Consider the following 22191-nt stretch of genomic DNA (forward strand, 5'->3'; position numbering starts at 1 on the left):
TCTCTTGTTTGGTTTGGGAGGAAACAGAGAGGAAATAACAAAACGAAGAATTAGCACAGCGAATTTTCCTGTACATTTTCTTTACAGTTTTCTTTTCCTTTTCTTTTTTATTCCTTGCGTTCCAAAAGGGGGGCTGGATGGTGTTGTTTGGAACTTATAATAAAAGAAGGGAAAGTCTAAAATACACATCCCTTAAAAAAATGTACAGTATGCATATATTTTATGTTTCATTCATAATATTCCAGTGTGTTTCGTAACTTTTGTTCTAAAATTCATAACCTTTCAGCAGTATAATTCGTAACATTTTCATTATGATTCATAACATTTTGGTATATCTCGTAACCTGTATACGATTTGTAACTTTTTAGCAATACAATTCGTAACATTTTCTCTATAATTCATAACATTTTGGGGGTGCACAGGGCCGGCTCTAAGATTTTGGAGGCCTAAGACGGTCTTCGAAAGTGAGGCCCTTAATAATTGTAAACGAAAATCAAATAAAAAGTCAATCACACTGAATAATTTTGATTCGGATATAGTATTTCTTTGTAACGAGAAGTACAGGAGTAGTAGCGTTTAAGGGGACAAAAAGATGCATCCATACATCCACCACACTGGATAATTTTGAAGGGCCCCAGAGATTTTTGGCGATCCCATGACCTTTTACTCCTCCTTTTTGTCTTTTTTCTTTTGTTTTTTCCTACATTCCGTGTTCCATTTTTCTGGGCCATTGGGGCTTAATTATAAAATGTCTTATTGGGTTTAAAATTGGTCCCTAAAACAACACATATATACTAGGTCCTAAAAATAAATGGAGGCCCTATTTTTTTGACATTTTTGAGGGACTTAAGGCCCACGCCTCTTGGGCCTTAGCCCAAAGCCGGCAGTGGGGGTGCATATAATAAGGGGTGTGTATTGTAGTTTTTTCCAAAAAAGAAAAGAAAAGAAAACAAAGGAAACTTGAGAAAATTCTCATCCCAAGCTTGGTTATGAGAGAAAGAGGGGGAGAGTATAGCAAATATAAGTTTTGTGCATGGTAAAGTTTTTCTCTCATTATCTTTCATTTTTTTCTCTCTTTCTTCAAGCTCCAAACACACTGTTAAATTTTTTTTATCTTCCATTGTTCGGTTTGGAGAGAAAGAGGGGATACAATAACGAATTAAAGTTATGTGCAGGGTAAAATTTTCCTCATAGTATTTCTTTTTCTCACTTTCCTTGTGTTCCATACACAGTGTAAGCGAGAGGCCAACTCTAGGGTTTGTTTGGCTGCATCAAGATGATTTATCCTTCAATGGACTAGCATATCCCTTCATCAACTAGTCCAGCAATTCAGTTTTTTTGCTTGAAAATTCAGATTTCAAAACCAGATGCAGGATTTGGAAAGACTTGGATTTGAATTGGGTCCTCTCCCGGATTAAAAGAAAAATATAGCAGGTCTCAAGTTACTAGTACTTTTCTTCTGGTCACATGGTGTGGTTAGAAGGTGGATTATACTATTCCTGTCACTAACCGGTAACAAATGATCAGTCTTTTCTGCATTATATAAGCATTTTTTATATTTTTCTTTTAACAGATCATGATAGTGGTAAGTGAGTGAAATTTTATTTAGCTACTCAAAAAGTGGGTAACCATTACTCATTTTGTGTAGAGTCCATATCGAATTTAGCATGCCAGCAGGGAGGATCCATTGAGAGTTTATCTTGGTAGGGAATCGCACAATCTTTTTCCCGATTCTGTTGAATAAGAGAAAAAAAAAAAAAAAAAGGTTAGTGCCACTGACCACTAGGGCCGGCCCAACCCCAAGGCTCAAGAGGCCTAGGCTTTGGGCATCTCAAAAATGTCAAATTTTAAGAGCACTCTACTAATTTTTCTATTTGGGCTTGAGTAGAAGTCTTTTTGGCCCAATAGAAGAAAAAAATGGCCCATTCCAAGTTAAAATCTGCTGTGACCCACATGAATCTAATGAGGCCCAAAAAACATACTGTGGCATTTTTGTAAATAAGAGATCTAAATGGTCCATTTAATTCAAACCCTTCTCTCACTGTCTCACGTTTTGCCCAAAAATAAAATAAAAAACGAAGAAAAGAAGAACGAAGGAAGAACAAAAGATTCGAAGAACTACAATTCACTATCACCAAATCGGCTCACCATCATCACTAACTGTGTATGAAGGGCCCTGAAATTGAAGGCTTCTTTCCCATCTTTTCCCCTTTACATATATTAGACATTGAACACCTATTGTTTGGTCCAATATCAACCGGGGATGAGCCCTGACTTCCATAAGTCCTTGGTTTGGCCTCTCGTAGAGGACCTTTCTTTTAAGAAGGCAGAGTAGGCTAATTTCTCTACTTGCTAACGCCCTCCAGTGCCTCGCCTGGGTAACTGCCTAACTGGGTTGGAGGCCTGCGAGGCACTTGCACGCTGCTCCTGTTGCTCGTCAAGCTAGCGAAGCTCTCGTTATCCTTACTTTTCTCTCTACTGGCCTACTGGGTCGCTACCATTGACTTCGATTATCAAAGCCGTTTGTTTTAGTGCTTTGTTCTTTAGCCAATCCTGCAAAAATAAAAAATAAAAAATAAAAAAATAGCCCAATCCCATGTTGGTAAGGAGTCTAAGGACCACGTCAAGTGAAGCTAGTTGAGTTTCAATTCAAGGTGAGTCAAAAAGCTTGACAATTCCTAGTTTAGTTTGAGATTGATTTTCATTTAGTTTGTACATGTACCAAATATGGATATAGTTCAGAAAAAGCAATTGTATTCTATACACTCGATCAAGGAAAGGGGGACCTAGTTCTATCCTTTCTGTAGCGACATGGGGACGAAAAAAGCGTTCGATCAAAGAATGCTTATGGTTGTTGAAAATTACAGTCCATAAGTTACGACTAAGAGTTGAATGCTTGGATTAAACAATGACCGATATCTAACTGAATTGATTTTTGGCAGAAATAATTAAAAATACGTGTCATACGAAATGAAACGAATCCAATCGTGGGAACGGAACTCAATGTGAGCTCCACAAAAAAGACTCATCAATTTTTCAGGTGAATACAAGTCATACAAAATGAAACGAATCCAATCATAGAAACAGAACTCAGTATGAGCTCCACAAAAAATACCCATCAATTTTTCGGGTGAGTGAACAAAATTACTCTCGTGTACGTGACGAGCTTTCATGGTAAGAAGATGGAAAGTCCTAAGACAAGATAAAAACAAGTCTTCAAGGCTAAGTGGCTGTATCCCATGGTGCCTTTCAATCTGCAGAATTCATGCTATCTTCCATTTGCATTCTCTTTGCCGATCAACATGTTGGTTTTATACCCTCAGAACCAATATTTATTTATTTACATTATCAATTAGAGTTTTGTTTTATTATTCTGAAATGCTTTGTTTCATACATTGGATATAATTCATGAGATGAATGTTCATGAGATGAATATAAAAGTCCCAAATTACATTGAATATGATTTATGCATGTAAATGTGATTTACTTACGGGAGATATAAATCACCAATTTACTTACGGGAGATATAAATCACCAATGTTTGTAATTTGACTATTCACAATTGCTGATAAGAATGGACTATCTATCAGGTCGATTGCAACATGATTAACTTCTATTAGATAGAATGATCCATCTCAATTATTGAAGTGAAAGACTTCAATTTAATATGTTGGTGTATTTGGTATACACTGAAGGACCATCATAAGACTCACACTATTTTAACCACTGTCCACTTAAGTTTGAATCTTATAGTGCTAATTGTAATTCACTCTTAATCCTGAGAAAGTTAATGAACTTAAGTTTCTAGCCTATGTCATTTTGAGTCACCAATAAGTGCGGTCTAACTCGATCAACACCTCGGTGGGTTGGGTGATTTATGTTAGGATTGTGAGAACGTTATTTTCAAGATGGAATTCACTCTCTATTTAATTACAGAGTATAATGTCCCCTTGAGTTAGTTCACTGGATTAGTCTTTAAACCTAGTACTAGTCATTTTAATGAAGTGTTCATTAAAATGTTTTTTCTAGACTAAAAGTGAGTGAACTAGTATTCAATGGAATTAAAATATAAGTATGCTTTGGTGTGACAGTTGTTTATTATGACCAATTGCTACTTATGGACATTACATAGTGAAGGGGTTCGACATTACGGTATTGGCATTTATCGGGAACAATATATTTATATTCTTGAGGCCTAGAGTTCAGCCATAATTAGATAGTGGAATTAATTTTGGTTTGATTGGGCCACCACTCATGGAGATGAGAGAGCGTGAGCCCAATTTTAGCTAAGCCTTAAAAAGTCCATAGGTCCCAACCCTAGCCCAACAAGAGTTTGACTTATTGGCCAAGTAAATTTATCCCTATAAATATATCTCTAATTCTCTCATGTAGAATACGGCAATTTTTCCTCCTACAAGATATTGAGAGAGAATTGAGAGATTAAAAGAAGGGAGAAATATTCTAGGGTTCTCACAAACCCTATTGGCTAATTTCTCTTGGGTCATAGGGTTGAAGATTTTTGGGGTGCAAGGAGCAAGAAGGAATCAATCTTTTCATAACCAGAAGTAGGGTTTTTGTTTTTGAACACCGAAAAGGTAAAACCCTAACCCTTCCTCATGAAACTTTACGCACACGTAAGAAGTAGATCTGAAACATTTTTTTTTTAAACTATATATTTTCCGCAATGGTTTTTGAGAAAAAACCCAACACAACAAACACTCGAAAAAATGCCCATCTCTCGGCACCTAGCTTCTACAACACAAATTATTCACGTGGTTTGCCTTGCATAATTCCCGACACACCGAAAGCTGAATCACATGGTGTCCCCATAATCCTCTGCATAACTGACTTCTTGTTGCATAATAAATTCCCTTTGTCGATTGGTATTCGTTAAGGATGGCAATGGAGCGGGGTGGGTTTTGCTGCATTCCAACCTGAAAAGTGTGACACAGCCTTGAAACTCGACTGCATAATATGTGGCTGCGCCAGCCCATTCTGCCCCGGTTGGGAGACGGGTTTACCCACCCCGTAAAAATTGAGAAAAAAATTTGTCTGAACTAAATACAAAATGGAAGGAAAAGTTACATGTCAAGTGTTATTTTATAATGGTGAATAAATTAGCGTACAAATATAATTTTTTAGTAAAATAGTGAAATTATTTGGATAAGCATACCATTCTTTCTAGGCCTCGTTCTGCTAAGGTTTTTATTTTTTAAGTATTTATTTTTCGTTTAACGAGACAGGTTATTCTCTCACAATACATCAATTTTAATTTAAAAAATTAATACTTTCAAATAAATACTTATTTTAGTTTGTATAATAGTAGCGAAAGTGTAAGAGTAAAAACATAAATTTATATCTGATAAAAAAAAAACATAAGTTTCTATGTCAAAATATTTTGCGGTGGGAAAAATATCACCCGGAACCCTACCCAATCCCAATTGGGTTTTTCTATTTTATCCCGTACCCAACCTTGAACCCAAAAATTCGATGAAAACACGCCCCGAATGGTGCGGGGCCGGTCCAATTGCCAATCGATCCCAACCTGTCGTCCCTCTAATTGTGCTAATTGCCGGACTTGACAAACATGCCCCCCACCAAATATTGTGTTTCCAGTGCAACAAAATCGCATGGCCGGTTGGCAAATCTGCCGGGAAGTTGGCAAACTTGGCACAGTACTAGTCTCCGAACAATCAGGCGCCTCACGAAGTTTTTGGTTTCGACTCCCATCCGCATAGTACTTACCCAATTCCTGTGCGGCCCTGTTTTAAGCTGGCCCCGCTGGAAGTTTTATCGCCAAATTGATAGTCCGTTCGGCCGTATACGGAGTTAGGAAAAGAAGTCGCTATCTATTCTAATATATAGAGGGAGAGCACCACTTTTGTGTCTTCGGTGTCTCTCATATTTTAAGCAAATTACATATTTCCGGTTATTTCTAACTGGCTAGTAATTGTTTTGGGTAAACTAGTAATCAATTAAAAACTAGATATCATAACCCTGAACCCACTATCGCCACCTATCTAAAAATGTGCACACATAACTCCATGGGGTTTGACCAAGTGGTTGTGAGAAAGCAACATGTGCTCCTCCATGAGGTCACAGTTCCATTCACACAGAGGCCAAACATTTCAAATCTTAGGGCTGGGTTATACCTGGTCGATATCTTTAGGGCCCCGGAATTAGTCGAGGTGCGTGTAAGCTAACTCGGACATCCGATTATAAAAAAAAAAGAAGTGCTCACAGGTGCCCACTTTCTAGTGGTATGTAAGGCATGAGTACAAGAATAAGAAAGCACCAACAGAGATTGATCCTTGCCTATAAATTGCCCACATCCATTGCATTAATTGGACTCTCGCATCAACACATTCTCTGTGTTCTGCTATTTAGATCTTTTTGCAATTTTTCCATTTCGGGTCTTTTTTTCACTACCAAAAGGGTATCTCAAACACAATATGATCAGTGTCAACAAGCTCATCAAAATGGCAAGGAAGTGGCAGAAGGTAGCGGGCATTGGAGAGAAGAGAATATCGTTGCCGAAATGCGAAGGCCGTTGTATCGCCGAAAAAGGCCATTTCGTGGTCTACAGTAGCGATCGAAAACGGTTTGTGATTCCGTTAGGGCATCTCAAGAGTGGCGTATTCAGAGAGCTCTTGAAGATGTCGGAAGAGGAATTTGGACTGCCGAGAGATGGGCCGATTATGCTTCCGTGTGATGCGGCATGCTTAGAACTCCTTCTCTCCCTTATGAAAGAGAGGTTTCGCTCAAAATCTAGAGCAAGCTTTTCTTCTTTCCCCGTTGTTAGCATGCGCTCAGTGGCGGTCCATTCGTGGTAGGAAGGCAAGAATCTCATACATTATATATAAGGTGAGCTATAGTCCAGGTGAAATTAAAAAAAATAAAAACAAAAACAAAAAAGTTTATATGTAAGATTTTAACCAAATAAGTTTTAGCCCACCTTATTTTCTTTTTATAGTTCAACCCATTCTATATGATTATCTTAATTGAAAAAAAACTTGTACTCCAACCCATTCCAACCCGTTCTATGCGAATTATCCAAGCTTTTCTTTTTTTCCGCCATTAGCATGCGCAGCTCCTTACCTCGTTATATGAAAGCAGAACGGGCGCGCGGTTAATTGGATATGTAATCACATAGATTTATGTATGTAATGCTTGCAAGTGTAGGGATACCTCCTTTGTGAATAATATCCAAGGATACATGTTAGTAGTAATTCTAACAGAACATTGAGCACCTCCAAAGGAAGAAGCAACATTTTATACCAGAAATAGTAATTGCGCCAATGTGGCAAATTGAAGGGTCATCAAAACAAATCGATTCCAAGGGACTCTTCAGATTATTTTCAATCAACCAATTTGGAAGATTTTCGATTTTTTTTCTTTTATTTCTACACTTTATGGACTATTCTCAATATTTCTGTATAGAGACAAACTTTTTTAGCGGCGGAGCCGTGAATATACTTTCAATGCTCAATCGCAGGCGTTCAACAGTATTTTGAATGAATTTTGAAAAAGAACTATTCGCTAGAAGAGTCTAACTCTTCGCTAGAAGAACTTTTTTTTAAGTTCGGATCAATGATTGTCGAAACGGACGATTGAGATTGCGCGGGCTCCGCCGTGAATAAGTTTCTCTCTTCTCTATATCCAATTATCCAAAGAGCAGATTTCCAATTCGAAAGTTGCAAGACCAATATGACTGTTCGTTTGTTTTTTAACGTAGGAGACCGAGGTTGTTGCAAATGAGTACCTCATTTCTCTAAAGTGAAAAAACGAGCTCATATAGACCCGATTGGTAACTCCTGGCTCTCCAACAAGGGAAGGGAGACTAGGTTCGAGTCCCATTATGGGCAGTGGGTTCAAGGCTATGGATAGCCTCTAAATCCCATGTGGGCTAACTCACTAACTTCCTCAACTAACCCCGCTAATGTATATAATATTGAGAAAAAAAAAAAGGACCCGGAATTTTTTCCCAAAAAGCGTCCAGAATGTTGGTCCATGTAAACACAATCGTCAAAAATAAGCAGGAGTAATGGTACAAACAGTACAATAAATAATAACCTGCTAATGACCAACATGAACGCTATCTCTTACTTTTTTGCCTGATAACTAAGGTGTCCGGGCCAACATGCTATCTCTTCTTCCGATTAGTTGTAAAAAAATTAATTGTAAAAATTAGCGTCTCGTTTTGTTGAACAGAACCACGCACACGATATACGAATATGAAAAACAGTAAAGAAATCAACACACAGAATAACGTACGCGGTTCCGCGAAACTAGATACGTTCACGGAAGCGAGAGCAGCTGTTGTCTTTCTTATTATCACTGCAGTAGGGTTTTTACACAAAGTATTTATATTCCACTCTATTCTAACCCTAGTCCGGGTACATGGTCTTTTTTCCAAAATATCCATACCGTCTGTACCGTACTCCGTTCCAGCAACTAGCATCTTTCTAGAACTCCTTAGTTTCACTTTTACCACATTTTAGGTATGTTTTGAGTTGGGGCGAATTTTTCATTTTAGCAAATTTTCTTATCGGTCGCCACACATACCTAGATCTTTTTTTCTTTTTTCTTTAAACAGAAGCACAAATTGCTCGGCTCGACAAGAATTTATCGTTCAAGCTCAATTGGCCACATTAACGAATGAGCTCGAGCCATAACATTTGGCTTGTTTTGTTAACACGCCGAGCCCGAGCTGTAAAATGCTTGACTCGAGCTGGCTCGCGAGCCAATGAGTATATATTAATACCTGTATATGTTAGTGTGTGTGTGTGTGTCTATATATATATATATATATATATATATATATATATATATATATATATATATATATATTAGCATTGAATATTTTCTATGCAAATTAGTGCCACGTGTTAGTATAAGGCTGTAGCAGCAGATGTGGTTCCAAATTGGACATGTAATTGGTGATCAATAAATTCTCTCGCCCCTCTCAACTTTATGATGTTTCGCTTAAATCAACCAAATGTTGATACCAAGAGGGACTTGCATTAGGTAATCTTTCTAGAATCAGCAAATTCAAAAGGAATGGGATCCTCTCCCGTCTTTAATGTGAACTGTAGGGGTATTCAAAATTTGGATCGTTCATTGATGCAACTAATGGTTCAGATTTGTTCAGAGACTCTAACCAGTAAGAATCTCTGAACAAATCTGAACCATTGGTTGTACCAATTTATGATCTATATTTGGACTGTCTCGTACAGTCCAAAACCTGGACGGGAGAGGATGGAACCCAATTCAAAATCATACATCAACTTGTCTTCAAAGACAGGCTGTATAGATAGGCAAAAGTTGGTAATGGCAATTAGTTTAAGGTCTAGAATTCTCTTGACAGATGCAGCCCCCATTCTCCATTTGAAGTAAAGATACTTTGGAGCCACACATTTTGTTCTTGTTTGGTATCTTATGCCACATGTTGTTCAACCATTGCCCTGCAAAATCCTTAATGCTGCCAATCTCTGTCTTCCCAGATATTTCATCAAAGTTGTTAACCATTTAACACTAGAAATGGATATAGTCCATCAGTTTGGTTATTTGTAGCTTCAACTATTATTTCTCAAGGCTTGAAGAGGAAAAAACCACCAAGTGGTTGGTTTAATGGGCAAGTACTTGGAATTTATCGCTCAATAATTAGTTTCAAGTCTCGACAGCCACTTGGTGGGATTTAACATTCTTAATTTGTAGCGTATGGCAAGGTGAGACTTTACCTTCAACTCCGACATTAACGGGTGGAGTTCTGCGAAAACGGCTACGTGGTGCCGAGGGGATTCATTTTACGCAAAAAAAGAAAAGAAAATTAAAGAAAAATATCTCCAGCTCTAGACCCATTATGTCATCTAACCACAGGGCAGAAAATAACAACAGAGTTCAACTTGACCACCTTCTGAGCACACTTCTCATCCACTTGGCACATGGGTGTATTAAAAATCTTTGGTCTTGTGAATATAAAAGCAACTTATTTCCACTGCTTTCAACTCATCAAAACATACCATTTCAGTGTTCCAAAAGATCTGTGGACTTGGGCAATATGATCAACCCAAAGAAACTCATGAAATTTGCAAGAAAGTGGCAGAAATTGGCTACCATTGCAAGGAAAAGAATTTCATGTCCAAGTGCCAATGTTGATGTCAATACCAATTGCAGCAGAAGCAGCTACTCGACATCAGTAGCCGATAAGGGCCATTTCGTTGTCTACTCGACGGATAGAAAACGCTACGTTTTCCCCATGAAGTATCTCAACAATGACATCTTCAGGGCGCTCCTCGAGTTGTCTGAAGAAGAGTTTGGACTACCGAGCAATGGACCGATCAAATTGCCATGTGACGCTGTTTCTATGGACTACGTAGTTTCTTTAATCCAACGAGGCATGGCGGAAGGTGTAGAGAGAGCTCTGCTTTTGTCAATAGCAACTAGTAGATGGGCATTGTCTTGCTCTCAACATCAAGAAATAACAAGCCAGCAATTGCTGGTCTGCAGCGTTTAGACCCATTTCCGTCACAAGCTTTTTGTATTTATTTTTTCTTAAAATGCATCACATGTTTTTGTATATTCTCCATAAATTGTAGTCTGATGCATTGGAGAATATATGGAAGATTGTTTCTTTCCACTTACTTCAGAAACAAAGCAGTAGATAGTTGAATTAGGCTTCTTTGGAGTCTACACTGCAGAGAGCGGTCCGTGTAATCTCAACCATCTAAAAAGTGTTTTTAATGATGAGGTTTTGTTGAAAGTTTCTTCCAAGGAAGAAACTACTCTTCTTGGGAAGAGTTTTTCAAAATCTGGGCTATTAATTGTTGTGTTCAACAGTCGACATGGGATTGCAGAGGCTTCTCTGCAATTAGACTACAAAGAAGCCGGATTCTACATAGGTTGCGTTCTTTTAAACATATCTTACAATAAGTTGGTTTGTCATTATTTGAATTTTTTTCATATTTGTTAGTTTTGCTCCAAACTTTTATGGATTATTGATTCGTCTCGACAAAAGGAATCAGAAAAGTAAAAAAAAAAAGACTTTTACCCAAGTATTTTAAAAACTAACCACTTTTTAGCTGAAAAAGTGAAATAAGAGGTTATTTTCCAAAATATTTGGATAAAAAATATATTTTTTACTGTTCCGATTCCTCTCGTCGAGACAAATCAATAATTCACAAAAGTTTAGCACAAAACTAATAAAAATTTAAATAATAACAAACCAAGTTATTTTAAGATAAATTTAAAAAAACGCAGCCATAATTTCAGTTTTCTTACCAAAAAGAAGACCAAAAGTTCATTGGACTGGTTGAAGATCCATGAGGCCCAGCCCATGAAAGTGGCAAAGTTGTATACCTCTAAGTGGTGGTCTTTCATTTGTGGTTAAAGTAGGAGAAAGTCCAGCATCAACTTTCTTCTTTTGGGCCCCCTTTATATTGGTATATAATATACTGACTAAATGGATGTTTGAGTGTTTTGATTTGTAGATGGAAATGAGTTGCTTTTCACTTTCAACTGGAAAAGTATTGGAGGACCATTTGTAGTGGCAACAAAAGAGAGAGAGATTTCAACTTGATTTTGACATTCTTCCTTACCTTTTGAAATGAGATTAAATTTTTCCCACCAGCGGTGGAAAACCCCACATTTTTCTCTTTCAACTGGAAAATTATTGGAGGACCATTTGATAGTGGTAACAAAAGAGAGACAGATTTCAACTTGATTTTGGCATTCTTCCTTACTTTTTGAAATGAGAATAAATTCTTCCCACCAGCGGTGGAAACCCCACGTTTTCACCACCACATTTTTCGGTCTTACCATGTGTTTATTGTTGATCTGAACCGTTTATCTTGTAGACCTCACATAGTATGTGTCCATGTAAAAAATAAACTTGATCGGACATCGATAAGAGTATCAAAAATTAATTTTTGCTTTGTAAAATGGATAGTTTATCTTTATTATTATTGACAGAAATTAGATCGTTCATTTTATAAAGCAAAATTCAAATTTTGATATCTCTATCGACTTCCGATCAAGTATATTTTTTGCATGGCAATACTATATTGCGTGTCTTAAAATATGAACAGTTCAAATCACAACAATAGACACTCGGTGGGACCCATAGTAGGCGATGGTGAAAAAGTGGGGTTTTACACCGGCGGTGGATATATTTTATTCTCTTTTGAAAACTGGATTGCATGCGAGTATATCCTCGAGGATAAAGAATAACTAGAGCTTTGCCTGGTCATTTAAAAAACTCTTAGCGTCTTTGAAATCTAGATTTTGACATTCTTCCTTAATTACTTTTTGAAATGGGATTAAATTCTTTTCACCGGCAGTAGGAAATCCTACGTTTCCACCACCACCTTTTTCGATTCTACCGTGTGTTTATTGTTGATCTGAACCGTTCATCTTTTAGACTCTACATATTAGTGTGTCCATGCCAAAAATAAACTTGATCGGACATCGATAGGAGTATCAAAAATTGATTTTTGTGTTGTAAAATGGATAGTTTATCTTTATTATTATTGACAGAAATTAGATCGTTCATTTTATAGACCAAAATCCAAATTTTGATATATCTATCGACTTCCGATCAAGTATATTTTTTGTATGGCAATACTATATTGCGTATCTTAAAATATGAACAGTTCAGATCACAACAATAGACACTCGGTGGGGTCCGTAGCAAGCGGTGGTAAAAAAGTGGGGTTTTACACCGGCGGTAGATATAATTTACGGAAAAGATATAGGTACCGACGGATTTCCCACCGAAATCGTACCGACGACCTCGCCGGGCCGTCTCCGGCCACCGGGCGGCCAATCCGAACCGTCCAATAATTCTAAAAAAAAAAACCGAGGGGCTCAACTTGAGAAACAATGGCATCCAATGTGTATAGGGTGTTGGATCAAGCACTTTTTTTCGTGTGAAAGAGTGTTGGATCAAGCACTCTTTTACATATATACACGAAAAAAAGAGTGCTTGATCCAACACCCTACACACATCGGATGCTGTTGTTTCTCGAGTCAGGCCCCTCGGTTTTTTTTTATAGAATTATTGGACGGTTCGGATCGACCGTCCGGTGGCCGGAGACTGCCCGGCGAGGCCGTCGGTACGATTTCGGTGGGAAATCCGTCGGTACGGCTAGCAGCACTCTATAATTTATTCTCTTTTGAAATCTGGATTGCATGCGAGTATTGCCTCGAGGATTATTCCCAATAGTTGGTTGAGGATAAAGTATAACTAGAGCTTTGCCCGGTCATTTAAAAAACGCGGGTATGTTTGGTTGGATGGAATCAAGGTTGGAATGGAATAATCATTCCAATGGCTTACTTATTCCAATGTTTGGTTCACTATTGAATAATGGAATGATGATTCCAAATAGAATCACTATTCACCTTAATAAAGAAATTGTCATTTCATCCAAAAACTAAGGAATTGTTATTCCATTTCTTTGTCACACCAAAATTACTAGTGCCACTCTAACATTCACTATTGCCACACCTCAAATTACTATTGCCACTTCAAAAAATGCTATTGCCACTCCAAAAATTACTATTGTCACTCCAAAAAATGCTATTGCCACACTATTTCATTGGAGATGAGAATGGCTATTCCTAAGCACAACTAAACATGAGAATGGGAATGATTATTCTATTCTCAATTCCTCCAATTCTATTCATATTTACATTTCATTCCATCCAACCAAACGCACCCTTAGCGTCTTTGAAGGCCTTTAGCGTCAGTGGAGGATTGTCCGATCGTTAATTTTGAATCTTGGGACTAATCAAGTCTCCGTTAGCTCTAACTCAGACACTCGATTATTTTTAAAAAAATAAACCCGACAGAGATGGATTCCAAGGTGTAAATATGTACCAATGTATACGTGACATCCACAATCCCTTACCATAAGTAAGTGATGTCCTTTCTGTGTCATTCGGATGGTTCTCATTTAAGTCAGTTGCTTTACTAATATATATGATGATGGCCATTGTGTGCTAGTAAGCCTAGTATTAATTTGATTAACAACGTAGAATCAGTAGTGCCCAGTACAGTAGGAAAGCAACTCAAATTGACCAAAGCGTACGTACTCAGTTCTCAATGGGATAAAGAGTTACCGGGTCCCTATAGAGACCCCAAGTACCTACGCATCCGAACCGTCCATCTCAACTATCAATGGTTTAGGTAGGTTGTTAACTCTTACCAGTAAAAGGGTTAACTTTGACCGGTATGAATGTTTTAGCGAATCTAAACTATCGATTGCGGATACGGATGGTCCGGTTGGCATACTGCAGAGGTGCAGGGACTTGAGGTCACTTTAGGGACCTAGATTCCGGGATAAAGACCCCCTTCCCCCCCCCCCCCCCCCCCACCAACTGGGACAAATCCCACAAAGTTAGTGCAGAATCCTTCTAAAAGGAAAAACCATATGAGGGAAGAATACTCATATGCAGATGAGGATACTCGAACTCTTGACCTCCTAGCCAACTGAGCTAGCCCCAGTTGGTTTCTAAAACTTTATTAAAGATTGGCAAATTGTAGGATGCCTACCGACCGGTTAGTACGGATTTACTTTGTTTCCTTATTACCTTTGGTTTTAATTTTTTATTTGGAAAAATCGACGGAATTCAGATTGAGTGTGTTTTTTTTCTTTTTGAAATGGTCAATGCCATATATCATTCAAAACCCAAAGGCATTACAGAAATCATCAAAAGATTTGGAGAGAACCAAAACTACCTTATCTTAGATATAGGCACCTACTGCAAATGCAAGCCGGTGAAACTTCGATACATAAGAACAATCGCAAAAGAAATAGCAGAGAAACTAACAAGGGTCTCCACTTCAAACCTTAGGAGACCACATATGAAATCTTAGCTAGCTTCACGACCGTAATTCGAGTTTGGTCCTCATTTAAATTCAACCAAAACTGAACCCAAAAAATCCGAGCCAAGTGTACATAACTAGGGGTGAGAATTTCCGACACAAGAGAATACGACAAGAAGTTAGTGGGTTAGAGTCAACTATTTCTGACACGGAACACGAATATGACACGATACGATAATACGGAAAACTAAATAAGTCGGATTTGGATTAAGAGAATTTGACACAAATATGTGATGACACAATACAACACGAGAATTTATGAAAGGACACGATAACACAACACGAACCCGATACGAAGTTAGTGGGTTAAGGTCAGCTATTTCCGACGCGAAACATGAATACTAAACGACGCGATAACACGAAAAGCTAAACAGGTTGGATTAAGGTTGAGAGAATTTTGACACAAACACAACCCGACACAATGCCCACTCCCAACATAAATGTATGTGTGTGCGAGCACACACAGTTACCTAATATAGTACACACTGAGAAAATGATGGGCATTTGGTTGATAACCATTAACCTATACATCCTATCGGAAACCCGAACTGTGCTATACACACAAATAAATAGGTAATAGATCTTGCACATATTTTTGTGTGGGACCCACTACGGGTCTCACACAAACAATCCAATATGTTCATTAAGGTTCCGTTTGGTTGGATGTAAAATATTTTACAATTGAAATTATTTTTCATGTAAAATATTTTACAGGAAAATACAAATTTTACAAATTTTACAAATTTTACACAAATAATAATTTGCACGGAGTAGTATTAAAGTGAAAGTAATGGATGTTTGGAGGAAGTCCAGGAGAGAGATGAAGGCCATGGTTTGCCTAGGAATGCAAGTGGGGAGAGAGAGAGTCTTGAATTTGTTAGTTAGAGATAGAGAGTCTTGAAGTTAGTTAGTTAGAGAGAGAGGGGACCTTTTTCCATGTGTATTGACGTGGCATGAGGGAATACGAGAATCCCTTTGTCGAGAAGTTGTTCAATAGAGGTGATGGCCGAATGTGCAAAGGGTGCGTAGTGTAGGAAATTGACTTGCCGGTTTTTCGGCTGTAAATTGTTTTACGGCCAAAGGTGTAAAATATTTTTCAAAAAAGTTCATTTTCCGTGCATTTGAACAATGAAATCAGCTTAATCCGATACCTATCGATGCTCGATTCAATCATCAAACTTTTCATTCGATTTTCAAAATAATGAAATGTTAAATGATTGGATCAAGTACCTATAAGTATCGGATTAAACTAATTTTTCGCGTGGCACTTAAAAAAAATATTTTACATTTAATGAACGTCTCAGATTGTTTGTGTAAGACCCGTAGTGGGCTCCACACAAAAATCTGTGCGAAATCTGTGTACAACAAGTCTTTGTCAACAGACTTTTTGCGGAAAAATACATCCTATCAAAATGGGCTATGGCTTATGGTTAGCTGAGTATGGCGGTAGAGGGTCTAAAAAATGAAAGTTTGCATTGTTGTTGCAAGCATAAGCCCAAGTGAAGATGCATTTCTAATGTGTTAAAAAAAAAAAGTGAATTTCAGCATTGTCCTTATGGCTTATATAATAGTAAGAAAAATTTACAATTACCTTAGGGAGTACAACACAAATAATGGAATCACTCAAGCTTAACTACCCCACCCTCCCATCCCAAATCCCCAATCCCACCGTTCTATTTCAACTAAGGGTCATTATTGGGCCGGGCTGGGTCAGCCTGTTTAATCACTATCCAAGTCTGCCTGCCCAAGGCTGAGAGGGCTTTTTTCTTTTTGTGGGCTGGGCGGGCTAGGTTGTGTTTCTTAAGTTGAAGCCTAAGCTCGCCCACATGCTAGCCCAATTGCCAAGTTGGCAGGCCAAAGTTCGGATGGGTTCATGAGCGGGCTCACGAGCCGGGCCGCACAAATTCTAAAAAGAAGGGTGGAAAAAAGGAAACTTAAAAAGTTTGCGTGAAAAAACTATACCCCTAGTTTTTTTTATAACTACTACACCCCTAGATTGTTGTCCCCAACCATAAAAGAACAATGATTAAATAATAAATATATAACATTCAAGCATTTTTTTTTTTTTTTGCCTTAGAACATTTGGATGGGAATGACATGCAGTAAAGCTGCACATGCTTAGTCTTCAACAGCATAAGGAAGGAACGGGTATGCTCCGAAGGCCACTGATTTTTGGGCTATCGGACGGGTATCGCAGGCGGGCTTGCGAATGGGCCGAGTAAAAATTCATAGACCCAAGCCCGGCCCATAAAAACTTCGGACTAGAATAACCCACCCATTGTACAGTCCCGGAGAGGACGGTCTTTGGGCTAAATAATGACCCTTAATTTTAACATACTTGCATACACGTCTGTGTTTGCCTAAACTGCTATGATTTATAAAGGTACGATTTTTCCCAAACTTAAATCTTTTTGAATTTTTAATTCCAAAAATGTTGAGCCTCATACATAAGGAAATTGCGTGGTAATTTTCACTTTCCATATAAAACGCATCTGGATCCGCAAAAAATGAAAAAGGTCAAAAGTGCATGCCCAATAATTACGTGGTAATTTCTTATGGTATATAACGAGTTTTCACGGAATATACCAATAAAGCATGATTTCTACGATTTCCCCCAAACTTGTTCCAGAAGGGTTTGGATGGGAGCGGGGGCCCCCTTTAGTGAGCAAACTCACTATATGATCTTTGGATTCGGTTCGGATTCTCTCCTGTCTAAGTTTTAGACTAGAAGGGATAGTTCAAATCTGAACCATACATTGAGATAATAATTTGTAAGAGTCTTTGAGTAAATCTGAACTATTTATTGTAGCAATGAACAGTACTCCAGCTTTGGACCGTCCCTTTTAGATTCAAACCAAGAACGTTACGAGAGAAGATCCAATTCCGTTCCAGAAATGATGAGGATTATCAAGAAAATTGGGTGGTAATTCTTTACTTGCTATATATATTTACTCATTTGGTTGGAACCGAAAGAAAAAAGAAAAAGCCAAGTGTGTGCCCCCATGAGCAATTAATGGATTGATCATGGAAAAAAGGGAACACTCTTACATGTGAAGCTGAGAGAAATCTAAAGTTTTCTAGGCGTGTGAGTAATTTACTCGATCACTTTCCTTTTTTCCTTTCCTAGATTCCTCTCCTCTGATTCCAAGTCTCCAAAATTCAATAGTAATGGATGGATCTAATTGACTCCATTAATACTAGGTCATCTGATGAATGTCTACGTTGTCAAAAACAAAACATAAATGCTACCCTTACAACATTTTTCTACAACATGTTTACAACATGGTAGGAGTTTTGTTTCGTTTTCTTCGGTCTTGTTTTTTTTTTGGCTTGGTAAAGTGAGTGGGTCCTCTGGCCACGTCACCATGTTGTAAACATATTGTAGAAAAATGTTGTAAGTGTAGCATTTCTCAAAACAAAATGTATGTCCACATGGGAACAACTTTCTAGAAGTCTACTAGTTCCACTAATAACTTCTTCTTCTTCTTTTTTCTTGTTTTATAAATTATTTGGACTTTTTGTGTTTTGTCCTTATTAAAAAAATTCGCGTTTGTTAGTTTTGCGCTAAATTTTTGTGGATTATTTGATTCGTCTTGACGAGACGAATCGGAAAAGTAAAAAAATAAATTACTTTTGGCACTTTTTGGCTTAAAAGTAGAAGATATTTCCCAAAATATGTAGGTAAATTACTTTTTAGATTCCTCTCGTCAAGACGAATTAATAATCCACAAAAGTTTAGTACAAAACTAACAAACGTGAATTTTTTTTAATAAGGACAACTTCCAAAAAGTTTTAAAAGTTAAGCGAAACTTAACCTAAAAGTTTCTTCCTTTTTTTTGTTTTTAAAGCTGTAGGAGAATAAAAGTATAAGAATTACATGACTGAAAATAATTTCACAATTACTACAAGCCCAACCCAATTACCAGCCCCATTAGAGAGAGAAATAATCCTAACAAATACAAAGGAAATAACATACACACGCAGGTAGAGATATTCGAATCTCTGACCTACTAATGAAATGCAAGAGTCCTAGCCAATTGAGCTAGTCTCAATCGATCGGTTAAGTCTGTTGAGTTAATTAAACAATGTACTGCATAAATTTGTTAACATGAAGATGAAAATAGAGAGAACAAGATAGTCTATCTGTGAGATTGTGAGTCACATTGCAAAGTCATTTTTGCCTTTCTACTAAGGTGGGAAAAAATGTAGAGTAACTACAATTTTTTGTGTTGATTTTCACAATTGATCCGATAACTATTGGTCTATTGCCCAATTATCCCAAACTTGTAAGTTGTAAAAGGTTTCAAGTTTGCCCGGAGTCGTAACAAATTATAGATGGCTTTAATCAATCTTGTTGTCAATAAATCATGGTTCCGCTCCTCGTTAACGTTCTTCAAAAAGTAAAGATTCTTCTCAGTCGGAGGTGCACATAAACTCATCTAGTCTGGATTATATATGGAGCATTAGTACATTATGAAAAGAATCTCGTTTATGTGTATGTTTAGTTCTTTTCATATCAAACTAACGCAAATGAAGGTTTTTCCTTAGGTAGGCCTTGATAAATGTAACTCTCTGCCTAATCATCGATGTGATTCCGTAGAAATATATGAGGGGACGTGTTACCAGTAAGATTTTTCGACAACAACTTATGACATTTTACCGTCTTGTTCACACTAATCAATAAATTTTGGCTTTTTAGCATTTTGTTTGCATTAATTGACATTTTGACATCTTGTTCACACAGCTTATTTAGCATATTGTTCACGCTGATCAACAACTTATTGGTTAGTAAAGGCAACTAACAACTTGCCAATAACGTCTTCTCCTTAACTTATTCTCTACCGGAAACACCCCTAAATACCCACGCGAATGTGTAACGATCCAGTAATAAAGTACTCCAACTAATAAAACTAGTAACAACTAATTAAGGTACATAAATTAGTACACATAATAATCTCCCAAATTAATATAGCACTATGAACGAGTCATAAGCATAGAATCAACTTTAGATTTTATTTAAAAGGTCAAAGTTATGGAAGTTTTTTTAAATAAAATTCCATGTCTGCCATGTATCTACCACTAATTAAGATACATAAATCAGTACACATAATAATCTCCCAAATTAATACTACTATGAACGAGTCATTAGAGGTCAAAGTTATGGAAGGTTTTTTTTTAAAAAATAAAATTCCATGTCTGCCATGTATCTACAACGTCACATGCTTTACGTACAATAATGTATGGCGTCATCCCGTCACATGCTTGACGTACAAAGATTTTTTTTAGTGTCACTCTTTAGCTTTACGTACAATATATATATATATATATATATATATATATATGAGTTAGGTTCCGGTGAGGGATCCCTCATTTTATTAAAATGCGGGACTCTCCTTCCCGATTGAATTTCGATGATCCGAGCCGCTCAAAGTGATCAGAACGTGATTTTAAAGGTCCTTGTGAGAAATCAGCAAAAAAAATGACCGGGAAGGGCTTCATTCGAGCAGTTTTCATTGAACGGTTCAAAAAAAAAACTGCTCGGATGACGCCCTTCCCGGTCATTTTTTTTGCTGATTTCTCGGGGGGACCTTTAAAATTACGTTTTGCACACATTGAACGGTTCGGATTTTCAAAATTTGATCGGGAAATGAAAGTCCCTCATTTTGTTAAAATGAGGGATCTCTCACTTGAAAATTCCTCATATATATATATATATATATATATATATATATATTTGAGAATAACTTTACGCACAATAATCAGAGGGAATCGATTTTCGCATGCACTTTCTTTTTTGTTTTTAGTGTTGAAAATGTGCTAAAAACAAAAAAGATAGTGTGGATATAAGAAAGGAGAGTGAGAAAATCAATTCCCTGATAAAATAGAAGGAATGGGATCCTCTTCCGTCAGGGTCATTTCTGGGCCCTTTCCGGATTTGTTTTTAATGAGTGGGACCGTTAATAGTTTAGACCTCATTGAAAACATTAAGCAAAAAAATGATGCTAATTAATCGAATGCATGTCCTTTAACATGTTCTCAAAACATATTTATCTCCAGAAAATGGGATTGTAATCCAATGTTGCAATGTTTGCTAAATCTATTTTTCTCGAGATAAATGTATTTCGAAAATATATTAAACAATATCCGACTACCATGAGTTTTGACATGCCTAATGTTCTCATCGAAGTCTAAAATATCAACGGTCGCAATCATTAAAACAGACCCAGAAAGCCTAAAAACGACTCGGCACACACATACAGGATGGGAGAGAATCCCATTCCGGGATAGAAACATCAAACATATCGATCATTAACTTTTTATTTTTGAATAACTTCACTTTTACACGGTTGAAGTTCACATGAAGCTGTACAAAATTAACAGTTTTAAATTTTTAATCGTCAAGTGAGATTAAAATGCTTCCCCAAAAGATCAAAATTGGAATGGTATAGTTTTTCAATTTAAACTAGAGAGAGCCGATTCATATGGTAAACCATAAGTTTTCACGAAATGTACCAATAAGACATGATGAATGATTGTACGATTTCCCTCTACCTCGATCTTCTTTTTTCGCTCGACGGTCAGGGGTATCCGGGCCAATTTACGCACAACTCGACTTAAATCTTTTTGATTCTTTACGTATGCAACGGCTAAATTCCAAAAAAGGCTTATCAAGAAGTTTCGTGGTATTTCTTGCTTTTCATTTTACTCCTTCGTAAGTTGGAACCCAAACAAAAAAGGAAAAGATCGAAGAGGTCGAAAGTGTTTGGCCCACACGGAATGCATGTGAACTGAAATACTGTAAATCTGAAGCTTTCTAAACTTGTGGTTTTTAATTCACATTTCCTTTTGTCTGTCTGTCATTGTAAAAGTATGCATTGCAAAGTCTGCCCAATCAATCAATCGAACTTCATAATTTCTTCGAGCGATGTAGAAAAAGTAGCGGGCGCAGTGCTCCCGCATAAAAAACGACGTTGAAATGGCAACGAAGTTCGAGAAATGAGCACACCCACTCCTCCATGATCTTGCTCCTATTTTCTCTCTTGTGAAAGCTTTACGTGCCAGAACTTGTCCTCACCATACACATGATGGCTAGTTATCGAACTCAAATCCATTTTGTCCATTGACAAACGATAGCCTCATTGGAACCATTTTACAAGGAGTAGCCACTTGCCCATTTCCTCCGTGGAAAAAGATGTCTCCACTCTTTTTATCCTTTTTTATTTTTTTTACAGCATACTTTCCACTTGGTGTGTTTCTATTGGACGGTTTTTTTTGGGTCCAAACACAAATATTAATTAATGGACTTT

The 22191-nt window shown here is 37.3% G+C and overlaps 2 protein-coding genes across 2 annotated transcripts; both read left to right on the plus strand.

The window, feature by feature from the left end:
- Positions 1-6479: 6479 nt before the first annotated feature.
- LOC131327498 (auxin-responsive protein SAUR68-like) lies at positions 6480-7780 on the plus strand. Its single transcript, XM_058360660.1, has 2 exons — positions 6480-6797; positions 7736-7780. Exons 1-2 carry the CDS (start codon positions 6480-6482, stop codon positions 7778-7780), a joined length of 363 nt encoding a protein of 120 aa, XP_058216643.1.
- Positions 7781-9637: 1857 nt separating this feature from the next.
- LOC131325570 (auxin-responsive protein SAUR67-like) lies at positions 9638-10633 on the plus strand. Its single transcript, XM_058357891.1, has one exon. It carries the CDS (start codon positions 9863-9865, stop codon positions 10514-10516), a length of 654 nt encoding a protein of 217 aa, XP_058213874.1. The 5' UTR covers positions 9638-9862; the 3' UTR covers positions 10517-10633.
- Positions 10634-22191: the final 11558 nt, after the last annotated feature.

Source organism: Rhododendron vialii, chromosome 5a (genome assembly GCF_030253575.1).
Source record: "Rhododendron vialii isolate Sample 1 chromosome 5a, ASM3025357v1".
NCBI lineage: Eukaryota > Viridiplantae > Streptophyta > Magnoliopsida > Ericales > Ericaceae > Rhododendron > Rhododendron vialii.

Coding starts and splice junctions, on each gene's coding strand:
- LOC131325570 (XM_058357891.1), top strand. CDS start 9,863: ATGTCATCTAACCACAGGGCAGAAAATAACAACAGAGTTCAACTTGAC.
- LOC131327498 (XM_058360660.1), top strand. CDS start 6,480: ATGGCAAGGAAGTGGCAGAAGGTAGCGGGCATTGGAGAGAAGAGAATA. Junction 6,798..7,735: donor GCTTTTCTTCTTTCCCCGTT/GTTAGCATGCGC, acceptor TTTTTAACGTAG/GAGACCGAGGTTGTTGCAAA.